Source organism: Musca autumnalis, unplaced genomic scaffold, assembly GCF_047663935.1.
Source record: "Musca autumnalis isolate F117 unplaced genomic scaffold, ASM4766393v1 scaffold_1, whole genome shotgun sequence".
In the NCBI taxonomy this organism is placed as follows: Eukaryota; Metazoa; Arthropoda; class Insecta; order Diptera; family Muscidae; genus Musca; species Musca autumnalis.
The window spans coordinates 20592752-20613655 of NW_027411644.1; the positions used below are offsets into that span (position 1 = coordinate 20592752).

The 20904-nt window shown below is 37.0% G+C and overlaps 1 protein-coding gene across 1 annotated transcript; it reads right to left on the reverse strand.

The window, feature by feature from the left end:
• Positions 1–7669: 7669 nt before the first annotated feature.
• LOC141394653 (UDP-glucosyltransferase 2-like) lies at positions 7670–9474 on the reverse strand. The gene is made up of 2 exons (XM_073969414.1): positions 9115–9474; positions 7670–9055 (listed from the first exon to the last, which is right to left on the reverse strand). The coding sequence occupies exons 1-2, from the start codon at positions 9368–9370 to the stop codon at positions 7743–7745; spliced, it is 1569 nt and encodes a 522-aa protein (XP_073825515.1). The 5' UTR covers positions 9371–9474; the 3' UTR covers positions 7670–7742.
• Between the last annotated feature and the right edge of the window lie 11430 nt (positions 9475–20904).

A 20904-nucleotide genomic window follows, 5' to 3' on the forward strand; every position in this document is an offset into this window, starting at 1 on the left:
AATTTTTTGCGAACCCCAAATGTCAAATTATAGGTAGTTTTGCCAAAAAAATTGTAGCTAAAACCTTATAAATACCGAAAATCGGATAATACCATGTTGGAAATTTTTGGTGGAGAAGTCTTGTGATCCCTATGAACTTTAAATGTCGAATTACAGCTAGTTCAGTTAAAAATTTTGGCTAAAAACACCGAAAATCGGGAGGTACCGTTGTGTGGGGCTATGCCAAAACATGGACCTATGTTGACAATTTTTGGTGATGCAGTTTCGCGACTGCAGGGAACCTCAAATGTCAAATTACGGGTTGTTCAGTCAAAAAATGAAATGGTTAAACCCTCAAAATACCGAAAATCGGGAAGTAGTCCTTTATGGGGCTATACCAAAACTTGGACCTAGGTTGACAATTTTTTTGTGAAAAAATTTCGTGACTAAAGGGACTTCAAATCTCAAATTACAGGTAGTTCAGTCAAAGAATGTAGCTAAAACCTTCAACATACCCAAATCAAGGAGGTTCCGATATAGGGGGGCTACATTATGACAATTTTTGGTGAAGAAGTTTGCAACTAAAAACCTTAAATGGTGTTGGTGCCTGTTTGGCTGAGGGTGCTCTTACACGGCGTAGAACACTCCTCTTTCCATTATCACTCCCGCGGTGCTTGATAAATTGCCGCTTAAAATAACTCGCACACCGCTGAAAGTAAATGCCAATCTGTCGTCCTTCTTTCTTACAATTTACTTAATCCTGTACCAGTGTTACATTGCTTCAGAAGGTCTGGCCACTTTTCCTCTTATACCTGTTTACTTTAGAGTAAGTTTCCTCAATCTTTGGTCTTCAGAGTTCTGCAGAGTTCTCTGCTGGGAAATTTAGGCTAATTTCGAGTATAGGACTAACAGATATGTATGTAGCGATTGGCTGCAGCTGTGGTGGTCTCCCGAAACATTTTATCAGCTACCTGAAAAATCTGAGGGAATTGGCACTTCTCTAAAGCTGTGTTTGGTAAATTCTCTGAATTCTTTCAAATTAGCTTTTCCATGATACAAAAAAGTACGACCGTAAGAGGTTATGGTGTCGGCTGGTCTGTTTATGCAGACGATAGTAGGGAGATGGTCTGAGCCAAGGAAAATGGCAGGTTGTTAGGACTCGTCATTTATCAGACCATGTACCACAATGGTGATGCCTGGCGAGCTGCGGCAATAATTGCTTGTTCTTGTTGGAGCATCTTTGTTCGTCGATCAAATGTGTAGCTCAGTTTGTTCGTCAAGCACTGTACCCATCTGATCATTGCCTAGGACGGAATGCCAAAACTCATGATGAGCAGGCGGTTATGGCCCTCCAAAAGCGGACTAATATCAAGCATATAATGCAGGGCAAAACTTTTCATCGACGTTATGTTCACATTAAGCGACTCTACCACACAGCGTTACCTGAACACGTAACCTTAAGAGTTGTAGACACTTATTGAGCACGTAGGGAATGAAAGATGCCAAGGAACGGTCCTGACCGTCTTTCACGACCGTAAGAGGTTATGATGTCGGCTGGTCTGTTTATGGAGACGATATTAGGAAGATGGTCGGAGCCAAGGAAAATGGCAGGTTGTTAGGACTCGTCATTTAGCAGACCGTGTACCACAATGGTGATGCCTGGCGGGCTGCGGCAATCATTTCTTGTTCGTGTTGGAGCGTCTTTGTTCGTCGTGCAAAATGTGGAGCTGTCAGTTTGTTCGTCAAGCGCTATACCCATCTGGTCATTGCCTAGGACGGAATGCCAAAACTCATGATGAGCAGGCGGTTATTGCCCTCCAAAAGCGGATTAATATCAAGCATATAATGCAGGGCACAACTATTTATCGACGTAATGTTCACATTAAGTGACTCTACCACGCAGCGTTGCCTGAACTTATCTTAAGTTATAGACACTTATTGAGCACGTAGGGAATGAAAGATACCAAGGAACGGTCCCGATTGGCTTTAACATGACAAAGCGCAGGATTTCATGGTCCCCTTTTCATCTAAGTTGACACTGACCTCCCCGTAGTGTCACCTGGGGAGCTGTCATTAAAAACCTTGGTTGGGCGTTGGGTTAGTAACCCAACCCTCCAAAAAACTTCGTACTATAAAAACAATGAAAGACAAACCACTCTAAAGTTGACAACTCCTGCACTCGTGTTAAGGACCAAGATCGCGAATATGCTTCTGAATTGTTGGCATTTTTATGGAGAATGTTCAGTTGACGTATTTGCAGATGTACTTGAAAAGTACATGGCCATACAGGAAATGGAAGACTTGCTACAATACGGATAAAAGCAAAATTCTTCATTATTAGCTTCATCTGTGCACATGCTCCAACCGAAGACAAGGACGAACAGAACACAGATATATTCTACCAGCGCTTAGAAGAAACATATGACCGTTGTCCTGCCAATGACGTTAAAATTATTCTAGGCTATTTTAATGGGAAAATTGCAAAGAAGAATATCTTTGGCCCAACAGTCGGGAAATTCAGTCTCCATAGTGAAACATCTGACAATGGAATGAGGCTGATAGATTTCGCAGCGGCTAAAAATAGTACCAGATTTAAGCATCTCGATATACATATGGCCACCTGGCTGCCGCCAGATCAAAGAACAAGAAATCAAATTGATCACATTGTGATAGATTGACGACATTCATCGAGCGTGTTGGATGTACCATCGTTCCGAGGTGCAAACATAGACTCGAACCACCATCTTGTTGCAGCAAAGGTACGTACCAGATTAGACATAGCAAATAAAGTACAAACGGACACAAAAAAACATATATTTTTGTCACCTAGTTCATACTTCCTGAAGAATGTGACATGAGTCAAGGAAACCTCTAAATATCTAAAAATATTTCTGTTGTGTATCCGGTATTCGATTTGCACTTTATCTGTGGACAGTATCAATGTACACAGCCTGTATACCCATCTGTCGTAAAATGATTAATTAAAAAACTTTATTAGAAAAGTAGAAAATTCTCGGCTTAACAATTAACAATAAATATAATTGGAATTTACATATTGACGAATTATTAATTTCTCTACAAAGCAAACTTAATATAGTTAAATGTTTATCCAATAACAAGTTACAGTGTAACACATTTACACTAATTTCCATTATTACCTCTATCATTATCTCAAAAATAAACTACGGAATTTTTCTATGTGGATATACTGCAAAATCTATTTTAAACCAAGGCAACTTTATATAAGGTATAAGCATGAATTACAACAACTAACAAATTTACAAAAACAACATTGTTGTTATTGAAAATTAATTGTCTAAGTCCATATTTACATTAGGCAAAATTGTCAGTTTGTTGTTGAGAGAGGGTGTTGAGAGGCAAAGGGTTACCATATGCCTCACCTTTCTCTCCATCAAACTGACAATTGCCGCAAGGAAAATTGCCTAATGTAAATATGGACAAAGATAAATATTGAATAATAGGGTCGTTCTTAATTTTTTTTCAGGAAAAACATAAATACATTTTGAAAATCCTCTAAAATAGAACAAATTTGAATCAAAATGTAAATATAACTCATTTAGAACTCTCGTAGGTAATTTTTATTACACGTTTAGGATTAAAAGCAGTATTTTATGATAGCGAATGTCGAAGTTTCAAATTTCATGAGTAGGCCCTATTACATTTTGAAAACTAAATTTACAAAAAAGTAAGAATACAGCTGATTGTCACTTCTACCTTAAACTGGATTAAAACATTTATATACATAACTCCGCAGTGCGAGTTGCTCTAGGAGCACATCGCACAACAAGAATAAGCAATATGGTATTTGAAGCCAACTTAATGACAATTGAAAATTATAGAGAAATCACGACAGCAAGACTTTCCAAAACAATATTGCTCAATGACAATTCCCCAGTTGTCAAATTATTAAAGCTCTGAATGAGGAAATCCTTAAAGCTTCGCTTTTACCAGATTATTCATCATTTTTTTCTGCTGAAATAATAGCGATTTATGAAGCTGTAAAATGAACTAAAAATTTAAGTGGGAAGTTCGTAATTGCATGGGATTCATTATCAGCATTAGACTGTATAAAAATCCTTATAACCAAAACATCTACCCAGCAAAATTAAATGGAAGTGGTTCCATGTGATATCATGATTTCACTGGTTCTTTTGCATGAGTTCAAATGAAGTCGTGAAAGATCCGATCTTTTTCATCGAATTATCATGAGTTCGACTGGAGTCATGAAAGATCTGATCCTTTTCATTGAATTTTCATGAGTGCAATTGAAGTCGTGAAAGATCCCATCCTTTTCATTGAATTTTCATGAGTTTAAATAAGTTGATACCCGTACAATAAATGAAATCATGTACCCGAATAATTGTTTACTTGTAAAAGTAATTGTTAAAATGAAAATAAAAGTCAGAAGAAAGTCGCCGATAGTGCCATAATTTACATGTTTTTATTAAAAATACTATGTGAATTGTTATAAAACAAAAATATATATATTTTGCGTTTGGAGACCTGTTTCATTTTGAGGAATTAAAAATAAGTATAAAAGAGACCCGGTCTATAAACCATGAGCTGTACCCGCCGACCGACACCGATAAGTAAAACGTATCGAGCTGCAACTATTGCTTTGGCTGGGCCATGTGAAGAGGATGAATAAAGCCAGCGGAATATGAATACGAGCAATTTGACGACAAAACTCCAATGGAAAGACCAAGCTGAATGTGATGTCACAAAACATGGCATCCGAAATTGGAGAAGCATAGTAGAAGATCGGTGCGTTCTGTTTAGAATTAAAGCCATCTAAATAATAAGTATAAATGAGACCACCAAAACATGGTAACTATTACAGAATAAATTGTTTAAAAATAATAGAATTCAAATTTATACTAGATTTCCCAAATGATGAGCCTGGTGCAGAGATTGCCAAATAATTTATCGAATATTGAAAAAACGGAACCCCAAGTTGAATGAAATATCTTGAAGCCATGGGAAGAGATAACTATGATTTTGGCAGATCAATATAATATGTTAAAAACACATAAAGATAATAATCTTGAAAATTACATAAAAATAAAGAAAAACGAAATCTGGTGATAGAAATCATCTGTGTATTGTATTCAACAAATTGCATAATTGGTCCGCAAATTTTATTTCAGATTGTTGGAAATCCAGATCTAATGCATTGGTGCAAGATGTCATGACAATGAACTGGTGCAAAATGCAGCTTGATAAGTTTTACTATATTGGTGTCGGTCTGCGGGTACAGCTCATGGTTTATAGACCGGCTCTCTTTAATACCTATTTTTAATTCCACAAAATGAAACAGGTTTCCAAACACAAAATATATTTTTCTTTTTGTTTTATAACAATTTACATAGTATTTTTAATTAAAATATGCAAATTTTGCCACTATCGATCACTTTCTTCTGACTTGTATTTTCATTTTAACAATAACTTTTGCAAGTAAGGGGTAGTTTACACTATATGTATGTGTCATATGACACGAAATAAAAACATTCCATATCTACCCACGGAGGCAATGTGGAGACGTAGTTTTATTACATTATTGCTGGTGTGGACGTACAGAGTAAATGGCGAAAGGAAAATCTCCAATATTGCACATATTAGCGAATATATAACGATTGAAAGTTTCATGTCTTATGACATTTACATATAGTGTAAACTACCCCTAAACAATTATTCGGTTACATGATTATTTGATCATTTATTGTACGTTTGTACGGATACTTGTCAATTTATTTAAACTTCTGACAATATTATGACAAAGATCGGATCCTTAACCACTCCATTTGTACTCTTGCAAATTCGATGAGAAAGATCGGATCTTTCACGACTTCATTTGAACTCTTGCAAAATAACCAGTGAAATCATGATTTCACATGAAACCACTTCCATTTAATTTTGCTGGGTATTATTAATTTAGTTTTATTTATTATTAATTTAGTTACAATTGTTTAATTACACTGTAACACAAAATGGAACTCAAAGTCTGGGGGGTGGAAAATTTCTTTTGGAGATGAAAGCCCTTGATGAGTATACTAAGAACCCAAAAGGAAATTTTCGCCATAGGTCAAGTTTCTAAGATATCGCGCGATGAAGTTTTTGATTTTTTCCCTATAATACTTGGGAATATAGCTCCATGTCTCTGTTTGGCGTTGTTGTAGCTTCGTTTTGAGGTGACATGTCTTCAGTCAAATCGATTGGCGAATCTTTTTGTAGAACATTTCATTCTTCTAACTCAATGCCTTTCATGTCCTTTTCGTCCTTTATTTCTTGAACCGTAGTGAAAGTACCACAAGATGAGATTTTTCAGCATCCAAGTATTCTAGAAACTTGTTGCTCAGAAGATTTCAGGTGCGGTTCTCTTTGACAACTAATCGATTTTGTCCCGTTTTCATTGTCATTTTTGACATTTATTCGGACATGGTTCAGAATTAAACTATGTTTTGTTTTTCTGTATATTCGTTACTGGTTATGTATAGGTATGTAGACATAACAATTGATTATTGCCTATGTAGACATCTGGGGTGCTTCTGAAATTTTTACCACAAATAGCTCTTGAAATGACGAACACGTTAATAACAAATTTTCTTGGAGGATAGATCCGGTTATCTCAATTTTTGAACCGGATATTCCCAAACTATACATACCTACATGACAAAACCCCTAACGAAATTTGATCACGCCATAACTCAGAAGTTTGACCTTTGTCAAAACTGTCCTCCCGGGCTCGTAATATTATCTTCATCGACTTTCATAGCCAAAAAGAATTGTTCGCCCCCCAGCCTTTGATCTCCATATATCCGCGTACTGATAATTTTCCTTAAAAACGGTTTAAGAAAACGGTTTTTTTGTTGTAGAACTGCAACTAACAAATTTTTCATAAGCGAATTAATTTATTCTGATTGACAACTCTATAAGCTTTTTAATGGTATACATATAAGTTTAATCGGTTACTTAGAACCGGTTCAAAAATCGGTTTAAATGTCGGAATATCCGGTTCAAAAATTGAGATAACCGGATCTATCCTCCAAGAAAATTTGTTATTAACGTGTTCGTCATTTCAAGAGCTATTTGTGGTAAAAATTTCAGAAGCGCCCCAGATGTCTACATAGGCAATAATCAATTGTTATGTCTACATACCTATACATAACCAGTAACGAATATACAGAAAAACAAAACATAGTTTAATTCTGAACCAAGTCCGAATAAATGTTCAAAATGACAATGAAAACGGGACAAAATCGATTAGTTGTCTAAGAGAACCGCACCTGAAATCTTCTGAGCAACAAGTTTCTAGAATACTTGGATGCTGAAAAATCTCATCTTGTGGTACTTTCACTACGGTTCAAGAAATAAAGGACGAAAAGGACATGAAAGGCATTGAGTTAGAAGAATGAAATGTTCTACAAAAAGATTCGCCAATCGATTTGACTGAAGACATGTCACCTCAAAACGAAGCTACAACAACGCCAAACAGAGACATGGAGCTATATTCCCAAGTATTATAGGGAAAAAATCAAAAACTTCATCGCGCGATATCTTAGAAACTTGACCTATGGCGAAAATTTCCTTTTGGGTTCTTAGTATACTCATCAAGGGCTTTCATCTCCAAAAGAAATTTTCCACCCCCCAAAAATGCTGCTGCACAGTGTTATTATTGTTAATTCATTTATTCGTAAAATAATTTTTATTAATTATTTTATTAATTAAATCAAAAGTACATAAAACTAATCACTTTTCCATTTTTTCTTTAATAAAACATTTGTCAAGGAAATAAATATACATTTGCATAATTTAACTAAAACAATTAAACCAACACTAATACACAACAATAAAAATGCAGCACAATCCCAACTTTGTTTTTGCCAAAAATTCAAATACTGAGCCGGTGATCTAAGAAACGGTGCACCACGATGTCTCATTACGAATTCCGTCCAATAGATGGCCTTTTCCAAAGGATCCATGGGTTGATCACGATATCGGCGAGATATGTCTTGGGCATTCGCCAAATATTTGTGATTTTCCATAATTTCTTTAATACATGACAAAAATCCGGTTGTATTTAATGTTTTATAATCAACTGAGAGAGCAAAGCCATATTGTTTAGCCCTTTCGACATTGCGATGCTGATCGAAAAATATGGGCATTCCGAGTATGGGTTTTCCATGATAAATGGATTCAGTGAGACTGAGGAGACCACCGTGACTAATGAAAAGTTTCACCTTAGGGTGACTTAAGATGTCTCCTTGAGGAAACCATTTACTAATGAAAACGTTCGCATGTATGTCCGGCATCAAGGAGGGATTTTCAAATTTCCACAAAACTTTATAGGGTAGCTTGGCAAATGTTTCCAAAATAATTTTCCTCTTAGGTTCGGGGAAATGTTCACTTTTGATATTCGAACCCATGGAGAAATAGATAACATCTTGCTGGGAATTTGCAATGAAATCTTCAATGTCCTGTGGCAAAGCTTGTGGTTGGTGTTGCAAATGAAAACCTCCCACTTCAATCATATTGGTGACATACGGCCGGGGAAAGCTGAGGCTGTAATGCTGATTCAATAATATCAAGGAGATATTTTGTCGCATTTCTTCCAATGATCTCGTGGCATTGGGGAAATATTCCCAATATAAACGATCATGTATGGGATTGTGTACAAAGACTCTGTGGCATAGCATTAGTAAATTATGCCACATATTTTCCAAACGTTGCCAAAAATCCATGTGTTCCATTGAATTTCCGCTGAAGAGAGGACTATAGGCCATGGGTGATATATTGTCTACCAAGGCATCGATATAAGGATCAGTGCCATATGAAGAAAATCCTATTATAGGGGCCTTAAAGTGCTCTGCAAAACCATAGAAAATATCAGTTTGTAAAACTTCCACAATTACCAAATCGAAATGTTCCTCTGGGGATTTCAGCAATTGCTGGACATTAACATTATCCATGACATCCTTGGCAATGGAACTGTAATACCATGAACCGGCCAAAATTTCTTCAATTTTATTCATGCCAATGTCCACATAGCTAAGTACATCTGAAATCGAACAACAACAATTTTATAATGTGTTCCAGCAAAATCGGATTTATACTAACCTCCAACATATTTTAAAACTTCTGGCACCTCAATGTCACGATAGTTCTTCAAAGGCTTTTTCTGAGGAAATGCATTAATAACCGTCACCTCATGACCCCTTGAGGCCAAGGTTTTCAAATATGGCTGAACCACCAAGTATTGTGATGGTCCTGGAAATGGAAATATGGCCAATATTTTTGCCCCATGAACCCTGGAGACCCCACCAAGCAGGAATATCAGGACAATCAACGTAAAATACTTGCCCCAGTAAACCATTTTATTTTAATTTCTGCTATGTATGCTGGCAGACTAAACGCTTAATACTAGTTGGGGTTTGATTGAGATTTGATGAAATATTATCGTATATGGCCATATTTAATTCTACAGATAGAACAAATGCTCAGTTTATTTAATTGTTAACAATTTAATTACACAGGGTGTGTTCGTATCTTTTTGTTGTGAACAACGAGAAGAACGTTGAATGGGCTTTGTTGCTTGGCTGTCGATTTTTTTTTGTTGAAATCATTACACTGTGCTGCTATTGTAAACCTTGGCATTGATCAATGTTTGTTGATGTTCAAACGGCGAGAACAATATAACGAATCCCTCTCCCTGCATCTCATTCATAAACAAAACAGAAGTTGTTAATTGCCGGTTTGATATTTAGCGTTGCCCTATTGAGATACAAACTAAAGTCGTGAGCGTTAGTTTTTTGGTCGGGCTCTGTCTAACAGTACAACAGTGGTGGCCAAAACTAAAGTAACTGAACTGATTTCTTTATAATATATGGTATATTTTTATACCCTCTACCATATAATTGAGATAAGTCACAATATCTAATAGAAATTATAGAAATTTTGTATAGTTATTTGTAGTAATTCTAAGATGATTGGTATTGAATATGGGTCCACATTTTGGAAGAGCCCCACGTGTAAGGGTACCATGTAAGGTATTTTTAAGATTTTTGCCACATTTTCTAAAGTCTCAACAAAAATTGTGGGCATATGTCCATATTTTGGTATAAACCCACATAACGGTACATCCCAATGTTTGCTATTTTAAAAATATTATTTTTATACCCTCCACCATTTTATGGAGGGTATATTAAATTCGTATTTCCGTTTGTAACGCATTGAAATAATCATTTGCGACCCCATAAAGTATATATCGTCACCATAAATGCCCGAAGACGTAACCGACATGAAAATCGAAATTCGTTTTTTGACGTAATCTGATACATAAAGCTTAAATACATGCTCTGGCAAAATTTCAAACTTTTAAGTTAAAAAACAACGATGCTATTAAAGAAATGGCATTTCGGAAAATGGTATAATATTGCAGATTTTGTTGTAATGGAGGATCTCAAAACTAAGCACTTCAGCGGTTTTGGTTTCACTACTGATTCCCCTTCGTATATGATCGATAATATCCCATATCCCATACTCGCCTTCATAAGATTAATATTCCATAAAACAGTTTTTAATTTTATAAAGTTTTTTGCTTCTCCTGTAAAGTTTTGGTTTTGTGGGTTACGTCTTCCGGCATTTATGGTGACGATATGTACATTGTACTTAGGCTGAGGATATATGGGCAAAGATTTTTAAAATTGAGTTTTCAATGACATTTGCTACAATGATTAAGAAAAAATCGTCATTCCATATCTGTTTTTGTAACAAACCTTGATCGGTGCGTACAAAAGATATTATCGTTTTAATTTAAATGTTTAGAAACCAGTTTAACAAAATCGCGAAAAATCAAATTTATGACAAAATTTTACGTATTTGCATACATATTTTTGGAAATAGTAGAAATAGTATGCATGCAAAATACCTATATGTAAAACAATTTCAATAGCATCAAGACTTCGTGAGAAATAAAACAAGTAAGAAAACGTTAAGTTCGGCCGGACCGAACTTTTTATACCCTCCACCAAAATTAAATCTGTGAAAGTACTTAGCTCCGCCTAATTACCAAATTTCAACTATTTTGGTGGGAAAATGAAGCTAAAACCTTCAAAATACCGAATATCGGGAGGTACCGTTCTATGGGGGCTATATGAAGGCGCGGACCTATACCAACAAATTTCAGGTGAAACGAGTTTTTATATCCTAAACGAAGATGAATTACCAAATTTCAACCATTTTGGTGGGATACCGAAGCTAAAACCTTCAAAATACCGAATATCGGGAGGTACCGTTCTATGGGGGCTATATGAAGGCGTGAACCTATACCAACAAATTTCAGGTGGAAAGTTCTATACACCCAACGATAACTAAATACCAAATTTCAGCCATTTTGGTGGGATAATGAAGCTAAAACTTTCAAAATACCGAATATCGGGAGGTACCGTTCTATGGAGACTATATTAAGGCGTGGACATATACCGAAAAATTTTAGGGGGAACGTTTTATATCCTCAACGAAGACAAATTACCAAATTTCAACCATTTTGGTGGGATACAGAAGCTAAAACCTTCAAAATACCGAATATCGGGAGGTACCGTTCTATGGGGGCTATATGAAGGCGTGAACCTATACCAACAAATTTCAGGTGGAAAGTTCTATACACCCAACGAAAACTAAATACCAAATTTCAGCCATTTTGGTGGGATAATGAAGCTAAAACTTTCAAAATACCGAATATCGGGAGGTACCGTTCTATGGAGACTATATTAAGGCGTGGACATATACCGAAAAATTTTAGGGGGAACGTTTTATATCCTCAACGAAGACAAATTACCAAATTTCAACCATTTTGGTGGGATACAGAAGCTAAAACCTTCAAAATACCGAATATCGGGAGGTACCGTTCTATGGGGGCTCTATGAAGGCGTGAACCTATACCAACAAATTTCAGGTGGAAAGTTGTATACACCCAACGATAACTAAATACCAAATTTTAGCCATGTTGGTGGGATAATGAAGCTAAAACTTTCAAAATACCGAAAATCGGGAGGTACCGTCTTATGGGGGCTATATTAAATCGTGGACCGATATATCCTATTTTCAATACCAACCATCCTGCAAGTAATAAAAACTTCTGTACCAAATATTGACTCTCTATCTTTAAAATTGCAAGCTGTATCTTAATTTCAACAGACAGACCGACGGGCGCACAGACGGACATGGTTAAATGACATAAAATTTTATGCTGATCAATAATATATATACTTTATAGGGTCTCCGACAAATATTTCGATGTGTTACAAACGGAATGACAAATTTAATTATACCCTCCATATGGTGGAGGGTATAATTAACCCAGCAAAATGTTCGATGCCAAAGATGCCATTCAATCATGGGTGCAAATGATCTGGCATGTCATATTTTTAGCATCTTCATCGATGAATTTTATATGAGCGTGGACCCCAAAAGGGTGACGTAGGGGATGGAAGATACCAAGCAACGGTCCTGACCGGTTTTAACATGGCAAAGCCCAGGATTTATCTTGGTCCCTCTTTCATCTCAAGTGGACACTGACCTCCCCGTGGTGTCACCTGGGGAACTGCCTTTAACACCCGTTAAGGGTAGTGAGCTAACATGTGCCGCACGTTCTCCCATAAGAACGTTAAAAACTTGGGTTTGGGCGTCGGGTTAGTAACCCTCCCCTAGAAAAAACAGCATACTATGAAAAAACGAAAGAAAAGAAAAACAACCCCCTCTAAAGTTGACGAACCCCGCAAACGTTTTAAGGACCGTGATCTGCGAATCTGCACCTGGAATGTTCGCACTCTTTATAGAGAAGGTGCAGTCTTCGCATTGGCAGACGTACTTGAAAAGTACAAGGCCGATATTACTGCCATACAGGAAATACGATGGATTGGGAAAGGCGTCACAACAACACCTAACGATGACGCACTGTATTATAGCTGCCATGACGTAAAGCATGAGTTTGGTTGTGGATTCGTAGTTAGTCGGAGACTAAAGCATCTGGTATCCAGCTTCACCCCAGTGAATGAAAGACGTGCTGCAATTCGAATAAAAGCTAAATTCTTCAACATCAGCTTTTTTTTGCGCTCATGCTCCCACTGAAGAAAAGGACGAACAGACCAAAGATATATTTTACGAGGGCTTAGAAGAAACATATGACAGTTGCCCTGTCCATGACATTAAAATCATTCTAGGCGATTTTAATGCCAAAATTGGAAAGGAGAATATCTTTGGCCCAACAGTCGGGAAATTCAGCCTCCACAGTGAAACATCTGACAATGGTATGAGGCTGATTGACTTTGCAGCTGCAAAAAACATGGTAGTTAGCAGTACCAGATTTAATCATCTCGATATTCATAAGGGCACCTGGCTGTCTCCAGATCAGAAAACAAGAAATCAAATTGATCATGTTGTGATAGATGGAAGACATTCATCGAGCGTGTTGGATGTACGATCGTTCCGAGGCGCAAACATTGATTCGGACCACTACCTTGTTGCAGCAAAGGTACGCACCCGCTTAAACGTAGCAAACAAAGTACGAACAGACACAACACGAAAGTTAGACATCGGTAAGCTGCAATCACAACAGATAGCCACAGCATATTCCACTCAACTAGCCCAATTGCTTAATCAAAGCACTCCTCATCCCGATAACATATCAGCGCAAAGCATTGCCCACTCCATGCAAACAGCCGCAAAATCCATACTTGGATACCAGAGGCCTCCACCAAGGAATCCATGGTATGATCAGGAGTGTCGTGCTGCCACCGAAGAGAAAAATGCGGCATATAGGGCTATTTTACAATCCATAGCAACGCGTAGCGCACGAGAGAGATACAGGGAGAAAAGGAGAGAGGAGAAACGTCTTTTCCGCAGAAAAAAGAGAGAGATGGAAAAGCGGGAGTGTGAAAAAATCGAGATGTACAGGAGCCAGAATGAAGTCCGAAAATTCTACCAAAGAGTCAAGCATCAAACTGATGGCTTTGGTACAGGCACATCCTCCTGTAGAGACCAGCAAGGTAATTTGGTAACAGATACAGATAGCGTGCTCAGGATATGGAAGGAACATTTCTCCAATCTGCTTGTATCCAATAGTAGCTAAGACGATGATACCACAGTCCCAATCCCAGAAGATGGTATTGAATGTATCCGCCCAGCCAAGATGAGGTAAAGACAGCAATAAATCGGCTGAAGAATAATAAGGCAGCAGGAGCCGATGGCTTACCAGCCGAGCTGTTCAAAACCGGAGGCGAAACGCTGATAAGGTGTATTCATCAACTAGTTAGCACCATCTGGCAGGAAGAACGAGTACCCGACGATTGGAACCTGAGTATCCTGTGCCCCGTCCACAAGAAGGGAGATAAGACTGTATGCTCTAACTATAGGGGCATAAGTCTACTCCCTATTGCCTAAAAGATAGTGTCAGGGATATTGTGCGAACGACTAAAGCCTATGGTCAACGAGATAATTGGACCATATCAATGCGGCTTTAGACCTGGCTAGTCCACCATTGACCAGATATTTACCCTGCGGCAAATCCTGGAGAAGACCCAAGAGATGCAGATCGACACCTACCACCTTTTTGTCGAATATAAATCAGCCTTCGACAGCCCGCTGCGTTCAAAGGTATTCCAAGCCATGTCTGAATTTGGTATCCCCGCAAAGCTCATCTGTCTTTGCAAAATGACTTTAACTGACACGAGGTCCTCAGTTAAAATAGGAAAGAACCTCTCCGAAGAGTTTGGTACCAAAAGAGGTTTCAGACAAGGAGACAGCCTTTCGTGTGATCTCTTTAACATCCTGCTGGAAAAGGTTATACGAGAGGCAAACGTCAAAAGAAGTGGCACAATCTACACCAATAGCCACATGTTACTTGCTTATGCTGATGATATAGACATCATAGGCCGATCAGTAAAAGAAGTAACTGATGCCTTTATGAAGGTCGAAGGAGAATCTGCTAAAGCGGGTCTGGCGGTAAACGGTGAGAAGACCAAGTTGATGGTGTCGACGCGCAATGCGTCCATTGAGCTCGGACCGACTGTGGAAGTTGGTTCCTATAATATTGAGGTAGTAAAAGACTTCGTCTACCTCGGCACCTCCGTAAACACAACAAACGACATCGACTTTGGTTTAAGTAAGCTGTTCAAAAACAAAGCCACATCTCGTCAAACAAAAATAACGCTCTACAAAACACTGATACTACCCGTGCTGATGTATGGCTCCGAAGCCTGGGTACTTGCGCAAGCAGACATGGCAGTGCTTGGTGTGTTTGAGAGAAAAATTCTTCGAAAGATCTACGGACCAATCTGCGTTGACGGTGAATATCGACGTCGCATGAACCACGAGCTGTATCTGCTGTACAACGACATCAATATTGTTAAACGTATCGAGATGCAGCGATTGCGTTGGCTAGGCCATATCATAAGAATGAGCGATGATGACCCCGCTGAAAAGGTGTATAAACACGGACCGCTTGGCGGTGCACGCAGAATTGGCAGGCCAAGGAATAGATGGCGCAAACAAGTGGATGATGAGATGAAAAGGCGCGGAATTCCAGAAAGCGAAGCAACAAATAAAGAGAATTGGAGATCTTTTCTTAGTTCGGCCTATAGAACAAATGTTCTGTAATGGGCCAGCTAAGTAAGTAAGTAAGACCCCAAAAGATGATATTCATTTTTGGATCCAAAGCATATCATTTACACCAATGCTTTGACATGTCATTTTTACCAATGCTTTGGCATGTCATTTCCACCAATGCTTTGGCATGCCATTTTCACCGACCCTTTGCAATGACATTATCATTACGACGAGAGTTTAAACAACGTTGGTTATGATTTCGAGACTTCGACAACATCAAGCCTATTGTAAATAATTAATCTTATATATTTAGAAAAATGTGTATAAATAAAAATACAAAATTCATCTCTATTGGATCGATGGAATGGGTTCAAATGCTGATGAAAAGATCGGATCTTTCACGACTTCTTTTGCATGGGTTCAAATGCTGATGAAAATATCGGATCTTTGACGACTTCCTTTTCATTGGTTCAAATGCTAATGAAAAGATCGGATCTTTCACCACTTCGTTTAAACCAATGCAAAAGATGCCATGAAATCACGTCATCGCATGAAACCTCTTCCTTCAAATTTTGCTGGGAACTAATTGCACAGGGTGCGCCTTAACTAACTTTAAATTAAAGATGCTTACACCTGGGAAGTTTTTGCGAATTTTGAAACCACAATGTTCATAGATAAGGAAAATAAAAAAACGAAACAAATCGCCGGAGGGATTTTCAAATAAATCGCAGTCGAAGTTCACATTTTTAGGGTTTATTACGATTTTGGCGTTTTGGCTTGGAAACAGCAAGTCATATCTAAATGGGATTAAAGAAAATATTGTAGCTGTGAAAATTCTTTACAACATTGGCCTTTATTATATTTTTGTAGGTTTTACCATTTTTGAAAATAGAAGTTCCAATTTGAACAATGCACTGACTGCATCGCCTCCTTATAAGACACTGTCATGTACAGTGCCCTTAAGTAACTTCCAATGAAAACCGCTTACACCTGGGAAGCAAAATCTTGAAAACCTAAAATAAACCTAAAAATTTGAACTTTGACAGCGATTTATTTAAAAATTCCTCCAGCGATTCTTTATACCCTCAGCATTTATGCCTCATCGAAGTAATGGTTTTAAACCCCAAGTATGTTTGGACGAAACCAGTTTCAGATAATTTGGATTCGATTAAGCAATGTCCGTCCGTCTGGCTGGCTGGTAGAGCGCACGACAACCCTCGAACGGATGAACCGATTTGGCACAAAATTTGGCTTTCGTAATATTTTGTCCTAAGACTAAGTCTAAGTTTGAAGATGCGTTATATCGATTAGATGAGGTCCACGGTCCACTCCTTCGGGTTCGTCCCACTCAAAATTTCGGAAAAGTCCAGTTTAGGACCTGTTCTCGAATCTCTTTGTTTTTTGTTGTAGCAACTTGTATTCACTGCCCCGCTTACGACGGTACATGTATCATTAAGGGCAAATCCAAACTTCTGAGAAAATAACCTAAAAATTGCAAAAACGCCTATGACACCGTGTGTAGTGGTTGGAGCGCAAGATAACTCTCCCGGTCTTCAACTTCCGATACTTCCCCCGAATATTTAAAAAATGTCACTTAAATGGTATGGACGATATCTCTTGAACAAATTTGGTCTAAACTTTGGATCTTCTAATATTTTGTCCAAATTTAGGTTAACTTCTAAAATGGACGTACCTTGGGGTACCTCCTCCATAAAAGTTCATCATTTGTGTCTAAGTGTCTGTTCGAAGATCCTTTGGAAATGTATACCGAAACTGTTCGTTGTTGTCCTACTTACAGCGGTATTATGTTTTCAGTGGACAAGTCCATGCTGGCATATTGGTCCATAAGTTATACGATGACCCACTGAAATGACTAGTGGGAAACACAGCTTATCTCCAAATCCGAACGGCGTGTACTATGACACCACTTGTAGAGAAGTTTTACATGGCTGAAATACTGAGAAAATATCGCCAACATTACTGAAGGGTATTTTGTCGCCATTGAAAATTTAACGTTGCCTGGCTGGGGTATCGTTTTAAAAAATGTGGCAAAGCGATTCATGTATGTATAAAAATCCAATTGGACAATTAGTACGCTAGCGCACCATGTAACTTGCAATAATGTAAAAACTGGGAGTGGAAAAATGTGGTTCTCTACAGAAAACCCATTATATATTAGGCAGTAGGCCCGTTATCTAGCAGACACATTATTGCAATTTGTAGCAGGGGGAAAGGTCAGTAGTTATTTTTCCATATGTAACCTGTCTTGCCGGTATATGCAGGAAAAAAAATATAGACCAAAAATATATATTTTTTTATTCTTCATACAAAAGTAATGGTCCATTTGACCCGCCAAATAATATCAGATCATCAACCAAAATTGTAGGCATCTTCTTCTACCTAAACTCTTACCTCGTGCAAAATTTCGTGATTATTGAGCTACAATTGCGACCTCTAGAGTGTTTGTGATAACACTACAAACAAATAACAGGGTATATTAGGCTGTAACTCTGTTATCTTATCATGTACACCAACACAATTAACATCAATAGAAAGGTCAAGCGTTCCTCTTCCAAGTACAGTTTACTTGCCAAGAATGTCTCTTACAGGAATAAAGATATAAACTGTATATTACAAATTTTTACAATTTTTGACACAAAAATTGTGGTCCAACGGACGGACACACATCTCAAAATCGCTTTATCTCGTCGAAATATGAAGAGAGGTATACCGCATTGGGGGTCTCCGACGAATATTTGGCGGTGTTACGTGAATTTTTACCAAAACAAACTTATAATACCCTTTCCACATAGTGGTGTAGGGTATAAAATACGAAAAAAATTTATGGAAATAACAAATAATTAAAAAGATTAAGTTTCAGTGTTTTATTTATAAATAATGGAATCTCTCAAACAAAACGCTTGCCGTTTAATTTGCCACCATTTTTAAGTTAAATGCAAGCGTTTTATTTGAGAGATTCCATCATGAGGAAGAATATACTTATTGAGGCTAAACGACAATTTTTTTTCTAGTTTTAAGTGCATTTATAAATAAAACACTGAAACTTAATTTTTGTAATTATTTTTTATTTTTAACATTTTAGTAAATACATTTTCTTGACCACTGAGATGTCCATAACCAAATTACAGTAAATTTAAGCCGAAAATGTACATAAAAACTTTAAATCGGACGTGACCAAAAAGAGCGAGCAATATTTTTGCGAATGTGTGGGTAATATTACACTGACAGAACGGATGGGTCGATCTTTCATATAGTGTGCGCAATGAAGAAAAATATTAGCATGTAATTATTTTTTAATTGGAAAATAGTATGTATAAAAATATCTATGAAATGAGAACTAAGAATATAAAATAATCAATTCAGAAAATGACGAAGTACAACATAAAAAATATTTCGAACTTTGCGAGATTATGATCACCTTTAGTAATGTACATATATCATTTCAAAAATAACTAAATTATTTATTGATTAAAACTATATAGGACATGAGATTTAAGAAAATAAAATATTTAATTCAAATGACAATGTAAAAGAATATGTTACGTGAAAATAAAAATTATCAATTCGATTTAAATTGGTTGAGAAAATATATGTATGACACGGGATTTATAATTTATACAATAAAATAAAATCTTTTGAAAATAAAATCGAAATAAGGAATTTTGGTATTATTTATTAGCATTATGAAATTCAAGTAAACTGTATATATCAATATCTTTGCTATAGCATTTTATTTTGAGTAATGCCTCCAAGTGGCTGTCTGTTAATTTACCCGTACTTTTACATTTTATTTGTTTCATGGAGGAAAATGTTGATTCACAAGTATACGTTGTGGCAAACATGGAAAACAATTTCAATGCCAAATTTCTACAACCTGGGTATTTCGTGGGGCAAATGTGATTCCAAAAAGTTTTTCCTTTCTCCACAGGTATTGATAAATCTTGTCTCATGTTTACTAACTCGACTTTTATATTTTGTGGAGTGTTTTCAAGAGAACATGCCAATGGGTCTTCAGAAATATTAATCATCCATTCCAATGCATGTATATCTTCAAATCTGTCTTCGAAATTGGTTAAGAGTTTATTTATATCCTTACAAAAGACATACTTTTTGCAGGGAATGCAGTATTTTGAGTACACTTCCGCCACTTTTGGAAAACAGGTTAAATTACCTTGCTCCATTTGTTGCTTTAAGAGGAATAACTTTTTAGTGAAAGCACCAAGAGAATGCAATAGCTCGCATATGTTTTTATATCTTCCTTGTTGTGCCAAGTTCAATGTATTCATGTGACCTGTAATATCCACTAGAAAAGCAAATTCTAGTAGGAAATTAAGACTTTCGAGAGAAGAAATGAAATCGACGTCTTTTGACGATGCTTCAGATTTTAAAAATAGTAATATGTCCTCTTGAAGGGCAAACAGACGTTCCAGGCTTTTTCCACGACTTAGCCATTTTATTTCTGTGAATTTCCCTATGGATTCAGTGCGGCGAGCTATTGTGGAGCGAGATAAAGGTACGTTTTTAAAAATATTTTCTATTTGCCTACCAACACCTCCAAAAAAGCCAATGTTGACGAAAAAACCTCTTTGAGGAAACAACCATCTTCAAAAGGTCTACCTTTTTTAGCCAATTCTAGAGCAATTTTAAATGAAGCTTTGTTAACGGAATTATCGTACTTACCTTCGCCCTGAATAATATTCAGACACCTATTATTCTTAATTTTTAAGTTTTCTTTAAGTTTACATATCGCTTGTTTTCGCCCATTTCCCTGAATTAAATTATATTCTGCGTGAATATTATAATGACACTTTAAAGAATATGCAGATACAGCTTTTAATGTTTTATTACAGACAAGGCATTCTGCATCATTGAAAATGTTGATGCAAAACAAAAAATCATCTTCCCATTCTTGCCTCCACATATTTTGTATACAACCCCAAAGCTTCTCAGTGTATCAACAATTATAAAAAAACAAGCGACATCAACCTGCTTGCATGACATTCAGCACAAAACTAAAGAGAGAAATCAAAACATTTATTTTCTTTGTTATGTTCATCTTCTGCATTCGGGTCGTGTGTGTGTAAATTGCCGAATAACATCGACACCGTTGTGCCAAACGAGAACATGTCTGCTTTAAAATGCCTGAAATCGAGTGGTACCGTTATATATTGGGTACACCAAAATCTGACCCATGTCCACAATTTTTGTTGGTGAGTTTTTTCGGACAGAAAATTAAGACAAAATCCTCAAAACACCTGATGGTGGATAGGCAAATATGGACCC